The sequence below is a fragment of the Ursus arctos genome, unplaced genomic scaffold, assembly GCF_023065955.2.
Source record: "Ursus arctos isolate Adak ecotype North America unplaced genomic scaffold, UrsArc2.0 scaffold_18, whole genome shotgun sequence".
Taxonomy (NCBI): domain Eukaryota; kingdom Metazoa; phylum Chordata; class Mammalia; order Carnivora; family Ursidae; genus Ursus; species Ursus arctos.
This window is the reverse complement of record NW_026622852.1, coordinates 9,351,104-9,362,040: the sequence shown is the minus strand read 5'-3', so window position 1 is coordinate 9,362,040 and position 10,937 is coordinate 9,351,104. Positions and strand designations below refer to the sequence as shown.

Here is a 10,937-nt window from a genome sequence, read left to right as displayed (position 1 = left end):
ACTATTCATGCATTAAGAACTGAATACTGTGAGCTGTTGATGTTAAGTGCTGTAACAAGATTTTTCGTTTGTTAGTATCATTGGAAGAGAGTTCTACAGCCAAAGAAGTCCTTGGGATTGGAGTCGGCACCCCAGATATTTGCATGAGTGGTTCCGTTTAATAACAGTGTGGTCCCCCTGCCGTGTGTGAGCAGCCTCTTGAAGGAGAAGATAAGAGGAGGAAAACTTCTCTCACTTTTTCCATAAACCTAAAAGAACATATTTTCTTTTGTAATACTTTGAAGTATGTTTAAAATGTAAATATATGTCTAAAATAAGATTGTGTGATTTGTGTTTTGATTTTCTGGCTATTACTTACCACCACAGTTTCTCAGTCTAGTGATGGATTTTCTCTTAATGTAAGTGAAGCCAGCATGTCTAGAAACGGTCTTCTCTTTGTTGAATCGTTTCACTTGCATATTTGTGTTAGAGCTTTATAGAAAACAAATTGTATTATTAGGAAGATCCTGATTTTCCTGTTAAAAAAAAAGGAAATATTTCACTCTAGTTTTCAGAGTAATAGATGCTGTAATACAGCAAAGGCGTACCTTGCCTTGTTGGTTTTGTGTTTGTTTATGGAAATCCAGAACCAGTAGCCCTCTTTAGCTCTTGGCGGTTTTCTGTTCATGAGTGCCTTCCATTCGTCATTTTGGTATTTTTAGTGCATATTCACTGACGGTTGAATTAAAAATAAATCCTAGACTTTTAAAAGAATTATCAAAGAAAGCAAATGTAATAAAAGGTTATATTTTAATAAAGTGAGACTCCTACAATTTTTGTGAGGTTTTGTAATTGAATATTTTTTTCTTTGGCACAGTGTAATGTTCATTCTGTTTTTGTCAAGGGGATTTCAGCAATGTATGCAGTTAATTTAAAATTCTTAGTACCCATATGTAAACTGTTTAAATCTTTAGAATATTCTCTGAATATGATGAAAAGCCTCATAAAGTAGATATAGAATAAAGCCTTGATAACTTTGTTCCATCTGAGTATAACTTTTCTTTAATTTTTGATAGGATACAACATCTATTGAAAAGATGTCAAACTGTTGTGAAGAAATGTAAGTATAAACGTGAAGTCTGTAGTGCTCTTATTTAAAAATGGAAACAGCTGGCCGCATTTGAAAAATGTGTGCACGTAGTGGAAAGATAACATAATGATGGCTTTTTCTTGGGGCCCAGTCTAAGGCCTGAGCTAGACAAGCATAATCCAGTCTTCCAGTAGGGGTCTTCAAGCCATGATAGTTTTCAAACAAAATAAGTACTGATCTTTCTTGTTCCTTGTCTAACTAAAGTAAGTTAAATTATTTGTCCCGAAAGTACATCAAAAGAGATTTGCTACTGTGTTGTTGACACACATTCTGTTAATCCCGAGATTCTCCTCTGCTTCAAAAGTTGCCCTAGGTTGATTGACGACACAGATACAATATCTGCTATCCAGAGTTAAAACTCAGCTGCATGCCAGAATGAAAGAAAAGCTGTATTTGTGATGCTGGGACACAATTCATCAGAGTCCAGTAATGGATCCCCAGCCAACCTGTATTGTTTTAGCTGACTGAAGTGCACCATGGGAGTGCTGTCTTTCACTAATAATGCTGTCTTCTGTAGATCGAGGCCCCGAAAGCCATGGCAGCAGACCTTCTCAGAAGTTTTTGGCACTCGTTGGAAGATCCTGTGGTTTATTCCTTTCAGGCAGAGGCAACCACTGCGAGTTCCCTACCACTTTGCCAATCACGTCTAAACAGATGGATGGTGGGCACAGATGGGTCCTCCATGCTGGAAATGCGTTACAGGTTTTCTGATAATAGAACTATGACAGTCTTCAAGTCAATTAAAATCCACCCACCAATCTTAGGCATCATAATGTGCCCCAGGCTTTATTTTAATAGTGATCTTGATCCTGTTGTGGGACTAATACGAGATCTATATTTAAGTTTTAAAGCATGTTTACTTTTAAATTAGCTTTCCACAGGGGTTTCTTTAAATGCTTTTGTGATTAGACCCCAAAGGCAGTGATTGAGATAAAATAATTGTACATAATTTTTTTTAGTACTGACAATGTTATAGATTTTAATTTATGGGAAATTTCAGATGTTTATTTAAATCTTTCACTCTTAAGCAGTACTAACCAAATCTGAATTTAATTCTTCGGGTTTACAAAAGTTGATACACCTTATATTATATGTAAATTTTCTTCTTCAAATACATCATAATTTAAATAGCAATACTGCCTTTTGTATGTGCTGCAGGATTTTTTTAATGCAGCATAGAATTGAACAACAACAAAAACCAAAAACAACAATAGGAAAAGGGCAGTGTTTTCTTAGAAGTAGCTCTCTAATGTTCTCTGTTTTTCTCTTCGCTAAAAACAAAATAAAAACACCACTAAAAACACCAACTACCTACCTTATTTTAAAGGAAAGATTAATTTTTTCCATATTAACTTTCCCACTTCTTTTCCCTGCTGATGTAATTATTCGTTGTTAAAATGATTGCTCCAAGGCAGAATTTTTGACCACACAGCATGTATTCTATTTTACCCTAAGATTTTGATGAGTAAAAAGGGTAGAGAATTTGCAATAATTCCACAGGTACCTTTTCTAGTACAATTATATTGGAATGCATATGTTTTTAAAATGCTAGTGTACCAGATAATATATAATGTACAGTGTAAAGAGGAATATTGTGCTTTTGAAAAACATATATATATGTGTATATATATACTTTTTACTTTTATTTACCTACTAGTAGATCTAAAATTACACATTGAAGGTTTATATGTAATAGATATTGGCCAACTAATAATGAAATTTTATTTATAGGAAGTTGCTAGTAAAAATAAGTAACTTTTGTATACCTATTATCACCCAAATTGAAATGAAATTTTAATCAGCCAACTATAAATTTGGATTGAGAGACCTTTTGTTAGTAGCTAATGGTAAGAAATGACCTTAATATAAGAAAATATAATGATCTCTATTTATCATTAGCTTATACAAATTTAAATTGCTAATGGTGACGTGACGGTCTCTTGGAAACCATAGAAGATTTGTGTGAAAAGACATTTAGTATGCTTTGAAAAAAAATTCAGCTTTTCCTTTTTTTTCCATTAGAATACTGCAAAATCCATATATCTTTTTAGAAAATGTATGTCCTCACAGTCTTTGCCTTGAAGAGAAGATTGAAGGGGTCTGCTGTTCTTGGAGCATATCTGTATTTTCCTTTTAGTTAGTTTTGAGAGTCAGGAGTCACACCTGAGAAATCATGAAACCGAAGATTTCCATTGTCAGCCAATTAACTATACTGTAGTTAGTTCTTTCAGGAATTGTAAATATCTTCTAAAATAATTGAATAAGCTGTTCTCAGAGATATAAATACCATGTCTTTCATGTTCTGACTGCAGTGCTTTATTATTTAAAAATTTAGAAGTGGCAGATGAAAATATTTATTGGTGCTGATAAGATGCATAGTAAATTTAATCTGAGAAGTATATTTATAGAGCTTAATGAACCACAAAATTAGTATGTTCGTGTCAGGCAACTGGGTTGGGTTTTGTGCAAGTTAACATGTTGACCAAATCTGGTCTGGTGACAGAACTGTTATAGGGAAGTAATGTGTAGGTACATAGATAGATATCAGTCAAATGCCTTATGCTGTATACATTCCTGTCAAATGAGACCCTTGAGGAAAAGCAAAGCCAACTGTGGGCCTCCCCCCCAGAGAGCTTTATGGACATACTGTTACTTCATATAGTAGCAGTAGCTACCGTGGAGGTGGCTGGGAGGTCCTCAGTACCAGCCTCCGCCTCAGCAGTGAGAGCCAGAGCTGGTCCCTTTCCCACTCCGAAGGTTGTCTTTGTTTTTCTTAGATACACCACTTCTAGGCACATTTTCTTCCCTCCTCTGTCTTTACTCTTCTTGGTCCTGATCCCCCACTTGATTCCTCTAAATGACTGGGATACAAACCGATACACTAGGCAAGGCATATATTTATTTTGTTTGAATGGCAGAAATGCTATATATCAATCTATTTATATAAGAATCTATATTAAAGCATATCTGTATATACTTATGCTGTAACTTTCAGGACTCTCAAGTGAGCACACCTAACTGGGTTTATAATTCTTGTGCCACGACTCGAAAGAAACCAACCGTCAGTTTCCTAGGGGGTGCATTAAGTCTAGTTGTGTTCTGTCTGCGCCCTCTTTTGGCTAATTGGTGTAATTATACTGTATCTAGAGACACGGCACCACATTAATTGTATAGCCTAATTCTGAACATGCTAGAACTTAGAGGAAGTGTATGTACAAAAATGTAAGGGTTTATGAAAATCTGTGTTCCAGTTTATGATGGCGACGTCTAGTTCATGTAAGTGTGGTAACTACTTTGCTTCATTTAGGTATGTTCTCATTATATTTTTTTACTCTCAGTTAGAAATTTCTATCAGATCAGGATAAACAAATGCAAACCAGTTCATGAATTTTATTTTAAACCTTACTTGGCAAATTCAGCCCTTAGAATTAGGAAAGACATTACCTAAAATGACCAATTTGTTACAAACCACAGAAACTTACTGTAGTTCATCAGCAAGCAAGTACCTAACGTGTTTTAATGAATATATTAAAAAAAATACATTTAGTTTTTTAAATCTGTTTTGGAATGACTTTTTTTTTTACTGATTCTACTGCATTACAAAAATAAGAGATTAATAATTCTTTCTATACTTTTCTTCATTCTTTTTTAACTCTCCTGTTCAGAGTTATAGCTGTAACTTTAGTAGACATTGTGTTATGTATTTTGGATAACCTTGAAAATAAGTAATGATGTTGAGCATTAGAAAAGAGTTATGAGCAGTGGGATTGCTGATGTGATCTGTTTGTTGGAAGAAGTATTTCCTTATAAACATTCCATTTCGTTTTAGGCAAAATATGTGTTAAAGGATGCTTTACATCAGCCAAGTTTGTAGTTGGGCTTCTGGAAATGAAAGGTTTTTAACTAGATGCTCTAGGTTACACCTCTTGAACAATTATATTTGTTGTTGTTCTCTTCTGTAAACAAACATGTTTACGGGCCCAAGATTACAGGCCAAAATTGACTGAGTTCAGAATCCCCCAAACAGTAGGCATTTGGTTAAAGAGCTTTTGGTACTTTGTAACCAAGACATATAGTTTTAAAATATATGAAGGTGTTCCATTATAAGAAAAATACTATTTTACTCAAGAGTTGTATAAAAAAAAATCTGTGGTTAACATAAGAGATAGCTGTATTTAACATTTTAGTTAATGTATTAATCTGTTTAAACAGAAGAAAGTGTAGTTTACTTTTAATAGTAATGGAGTTGGAGCATGTAAACATATATAACGTTCAGTATAACGACTAAGTTAACACTTCTGGCAGACTGAATATCGGTGAGTTTTTGCTAATGCTTGGAATGGAGGTCGTTTTCTCGAAGGGTTCTGGCTGATTGTAACTATTTGTTGTCAGGCTTCTTCAAGTCACTTCCGTAAAAGTAATTACTTGAAGGTGTGTTTCACCCAAAAGAATATCTTATTCCTGAATGCTAATCATGAAGACTTAGGTTAGAATAACACTTCCAACCAGGAAGTGTGAAGTAGTTTAGAGTATGGCCACACAGTTTGCCATGTATTAGATCAGAGGGCAGTTTGAGTGTTCTCCCGTGTGTCGCTACGGAATCAGTGTGTCCAGCCCCGGTTTACAACGTCACTAATGTGAACAGAGCTGCTAGTCTCTCCCTGGACTTTTTTCTAGTCTCTAACTAATTCCCTTGTGCTTCATGTGTGAATAGATTATCTAGCTCAAGTTTACTAAACTGTTGCTGCTTCATTAAAGAAATTTTTGACATCACCTCTAATATATGTAAATACACCTAGAATTTATTTGGGAAAGCTTATACTTACAAACATTAAATAATTTACTAATAGATACAAGCATTAGATTTTATACCCAACCTACTCTTGCTTTTGAAAATGTAAGTATTAGCAAATGTAGTTAGTCATATACATTTAGTATATTCTACTTGCTAGTGTTATTAACCATATAATTAACAGTTCAATGAGTGTATTATTTAATGTCTACATTTGTTACCTTCTACTCTAAGAATCATCCTCAATTTATCTATAAATCAAAAATTTCATTGTGCTCTGAATTTAGCCGTTCTCAATTGAATTCTAGAATATTCTACAGTAGAATGTGAGAAAGTAATAGAAGCAATTTGCTTAAAGTATTTTGAACCCATGTTGTTATTTTATATATCAGCCAGTATTTAGCATTTCTGCTGCCTTTGGGATGATGATGGTTTAATTTCAGGAAAGTGACTGTTTTCTCTGATGTCTCCTTTCATTATCATTGTGCAATTTTTAACAACAAAATTTACTACATTTTTGTCTGTTCTTCAGATGTTGTAATACTTCCTGCTAGTGCTGATTTGAAACAGAAATAACAGTGGTATTTACAATTCTTCAGTTGTTGATATTGCTAGTATTTTCCATTATCATTGTATATTTTTTTAATATTATTTGTCCTTGTCCCCTTGTCCACCGTAGAGGGCAGGTACAAGTGAGTAGTGAGTAGCCAAAATTGGAGAGAGAGAGTAGGGGAACGTATAGGGGTGGAGAGAAGGGTAGACAGGACATGGGTAAGCAGCATCTCAGCAACAGGGTTGACAGGGTGCAGTCTCTGTGACATCAGGAAACACCCCCCCCCCCCCCGCTACAATCATTTGAGCCTTATCTCTTGTTGATATCATTTTACTGTAAGAGTTGCTACTGCACGTAAACATTTAGTTAGAATCATTTTATTTATATTGCTGATTCTCATCAGTTGGCCAGATGCCTTTGAGAAATGATTTTAAATTTTAAATATCGTAATTATGTAGCATATGCTCACCTGGAGTGTTACGAGTAACGTGAAGGGTGCAGCTATTGAATGCAGAGGAGCAGTGAAGAGGTTGCCAAAAGCTTGAAAAGACCAGGTCCTTTTGTACAAGCCTCCTATTGCAGAGAAAGGATACTAAGTATTCTAGTACATTTTGTCACCGGAGGAAAAATCAGGGATTTGTATATAAAGGATGATTTTCACTTTAAAACGTGCGCTCTTTCGGAACTCTTGATGCCCCGAAAGTCACCTAACCTGCTGGTATCGTGAATACCTGTCCCACGTAATGTGGTGCCCAGCACAGTCGTTCACCACTTGGATCTTTCTGGTATTGATAGCTTTATATATAAACAAAGATGTGGGCAAAACAGCAACAACAAAAGGAGGGTTTCTTTTTGTGGTTTGGCTTGCCCGTTTGACTAAGAACAGGGTCTGACTGCACGGGCTGTTAACCGAAGGGGAGATGGTCTGCGTATTGCAAGCTCTCTGCTCTCGCCAGTGCGCATCGGGCGATATTTTAACCTACTGGTGCCTGAAGTTAGCATTTTACAGCCTCAACAACTAAAACATCCTGGTGCTACTCACTTTTAGCATTGAGTGACATTTTTAATTCCTGTACCAAAGAGTTAATTTTTTTTTCCTTTGGTTGACTGAGACTTTTCTTCTCTCATCCTTGCAAACAGTGTTCCTAAGAACAATTTTGATTAACACATCTTCGTTTTTGCACACTGCTGCCTCCGTTTAATTGGTTTTAAATGTCTCCCATTTGGAATATTTTTATGGTTAGGCATATTAGTATATGGCTTTTCATTCTGTATTTTAACATAGATTGGCTACGTTCAATGGTAGTTTAATAGGTTGAGGTTACAAATATAATTGAACACTTTTCACAAGATTTTTTAATTTTGTTTTTCTTTCTGCAGGAGTAAGTGAAAAATAATAAGAACTCTCCTTTTATTTCTAAAAATGAGCTGCATAGCTTATTGAGCCCTTTTAATGAATGCTGAAACAAAATGCTACAATGAAAAGTGAAGGGCCCATTCCGATTAGCAGTGAGGCATCCTGCATCTGTGTATGTGTGAGGGCGGGGGTGTATGTAACCCTTAGTGGCACTGAAGAGTCGTGTTGCCATTTGTCTGTTTTGCAAATAAAGATAAAATTAAAGAACACCTTAAAATATATATGTGTGTATATACGCACACACGCACACATGCACACACACATTTTCCCAAGAGGAAATGCAGATGCACAGATTACAAATTAAGCAAAACTAATAGAAAATTGAACTTCACCAAAACACACACAGAAAAGAAGCTGGTTGTTGTTACTCACTTTACATAAAAAGTTAGAGTAAGATTATTTTAAAAGCTAATTCTGTTTAGTGGTTCATTTTACCAAAAAATGGGAGAAAATACCCACGAGAAATACTTGTACTTGTCCCAGTGCCATACTGCTACGTACACTAGCACGCTTCCTTATTTTTTCTACAGATTTTCAAGACACCTATTTAGTGTCTTTAAAACTGCAACAGAAATGGTTAAAATTTCTGGCACGAAGCTAACCGTTCATGTATTGGAAAAGTAGACAATCACATTTGAGAATGTTTTGCATTATTTTCAATCAACTGAAAATCAATCTCTCCTTGAATGTAGATACAGTATATGGTTTTGCAGTGATTTCTGAATGGAAAAAAAAAAAGAATCAAGTGTGTAACTTAAATGAAACGTGACTTAGGATCAATCGAATTATATATAGAAATGCATATGTACATGCCATTAGAGGTAAAAGGAAAATTTGTAAGCAAAATGGGAAGAAGCAACAGTACGTCTCTCTCTACTTGTCAACAATGTATTTCCTAGATTCTGTTGCTACAATATCGGATCTGAGTTTTTTGGCTTGTTTATGTATTATTTAAGTCAATGTGGCTGAATGCAGTTACTTGTTCAAGTTATTGATGGTGGGTAGTTCACCACTATTTGTCGTCCTCCAGGGATGAATATTAAGTTCTACTTTGCCTTAGAATGAAGCAGCTAAGGTGATACGGTAGGAAGAATTTGCTCCACAATCAGATACTCAGACAAGTGAGTTGTAAGTCTAACATGTTGGGGGCGGGGGGGGGGGGGGGACAGCAGGATAGGCTGTGGGCGGCCTGAGCATGGGTGACCATGCTTGTGTGGGCTGTGTGTCCCCAGAGTAGGCTTTTAAAAAATCTGACAGGCAAGTTTAATGAATGGGCAAATTCCGTGATATCTGGGGACTTGTGTCAACCTCTAATTGTGTCTAATGTTCTATCCCTAAGATGAAAGGCTTTTAATAGTGTTGTGTTCCAAGTGCCATATAAAGATCGTGTTTTGAAATGTCAGGTGGTTTTTTTTTTTTTTTTTCTCATTCAGTGCGTATGTTTAAATCTGAGGGCTGTTCTGCTATATTGTCTGTTTTACCTTGTCTGGGCCCTCAAGAGCATTTAAAGAAAATCTTCACTAACATTTCTAGTGCTAATGGTAAAAAGGAAAATAATAGTTGAGAGATAACGAGACTAAATTGAAAAGAGGGAGGATGACAAGCAGGAGCCATGTATCTGAGATATACTTGTTTAAATGAAAAGTCTACACTGGTTCTTAAAATGAAAAACCATGTATCTACCTTAAGAACAAAGTCCTTTTTTTTTTAATATATTTTAGTGATTTCGTTTTTATTCATGTAATATTTCTGTTTTTCTTTGCAGATTGTTTTTAATTTAAATTGTGAAATTTTTACTTCTCTTGAAATGTATTATGTACTGTATTTTTAGAAATCTTATTTTTAAATAAATATTTTTAAAAAATACAGGACTGTTTTTCTCCCCCACCTTTTTATTTATTAAAATCAACCCAAATTCTAGATTCCAGCACCAAAAGTGTATGATAGGCCACTTCTCTTAGTTCTATGCAATTTGGACAGTTATACGTAATTAGTAGCCTTTTTAGGATATTATTCTACCATAATCTCAAAATTCGTTACACATCAGGAACTAGGTATGCATACCAGGGTTGAAACTGACAAACACAGTATTCGCAGTGAGACGTTTTTGTCGTGGAGATGACCCACGTGGCTAGACTCAGTCACCCAATTTGCTTACCATTTGTTGTACTAGACACCATCTTCTAGAAATATTTTTTTTCTTTGAGGAATAATTGACATAAAATGCAGACAGTTTAAGTATACAAGTAGGCATTTTACAGCCAGGGATATTGGATTACTTAAAGCCTTTGTTCCCATGGAGTTATATTCTAAGAGTTTCTAGGTAGCTTTTTCTAGACAAATTTCCTAAGTCTCGACTAACTGCTCTGCTTGCACATGCAAGAAGTCAAACGGAGACGTGTATATTCATGAATATAACTTGATCAAAAATACCGTCTCAAAAGGCAAAGCAGTTTGTCTTAGAAACTGAAGGAATATGAACTGCCCTGAGATGGAAAGATACAGGCTTAACTATTTTTAAAATTCTTAAGTTTTTATTATCAGAAAAGTTATGCTGATAAATATTCCGGATTTACACTTAAATGACTTGGTAGAATTGCAGATAAAACTATAAACTTTGCTACGTGGGTAAATGGGAGCAAATTCTGTTACAGTCTGGCAGACTCAAGGATTCTGAAACTTTAATCTTGTTTCTTTTTCAGTTTCCTTTGCTCTAATTCTAAGCCACATTTACTATAATTGTGCTGCCTTAGTGATGATAAATGACAACGATTCCTTATCTTTTTGGTCAGAGGACTCCTTCACACTCATAAAAATTCTTGCAGGCCCCAAAGAGTTTTTGTTTATGTAGGTTGTCTTAGTCACTATTTACTGTTATTAAAAATTAAAAGAGAAGTATTTTAAATGCCTATTTATTCATTAGAATAACAATAGTATATTCATTGTGTGTTAATATAAGTAATGTATTTTTAGAGACTCGAGTTTATGTATTTTCTTGGAAAACTCTAATATCTGCCTTCATAAAAGACATTGGAGAGGTGCCTGG

General features: G+C 35.0%; 1 protein-coding gene across 4 annotated transcripts in view; it reads left to right on the top strand.

Moving 5' to 3' along the window:
- Positions 1 to 8,100, top strand: part of ZDHHC21 (zinc finger DHHC-type palmitoyltransferase 21) — a 64,706-nt gene extending 56,606 nt beyond the window's left edge. For 3 of the 4 annotated variants that reach the window (XM_048223193.2, XM_048223189.2, XM_044386917.3), the window contains 2 exons: positions 1,056 to 1,099; positions 1,647 to 8,100. In XM_048223193.2, the coding sequence (XP_048079150.1) occupies positions 1,056 to 1,099; positions 1,647 to 1,779 (177 nt within the window). In that variant the 3' untranslated portion in view covers positions 1,780 to 8,100. Of the gene's footprint in view, positions 1 to 75; positions 1,024 to 1,055; positions 1,100 to 1,646 lie in introns of those variants that run through there. The other variant, XM_048223192.2, reaches the window with a different exon arrangement.
- Positions 8,101 to 10,937: the final 2,837 nt, after the last annotated feature.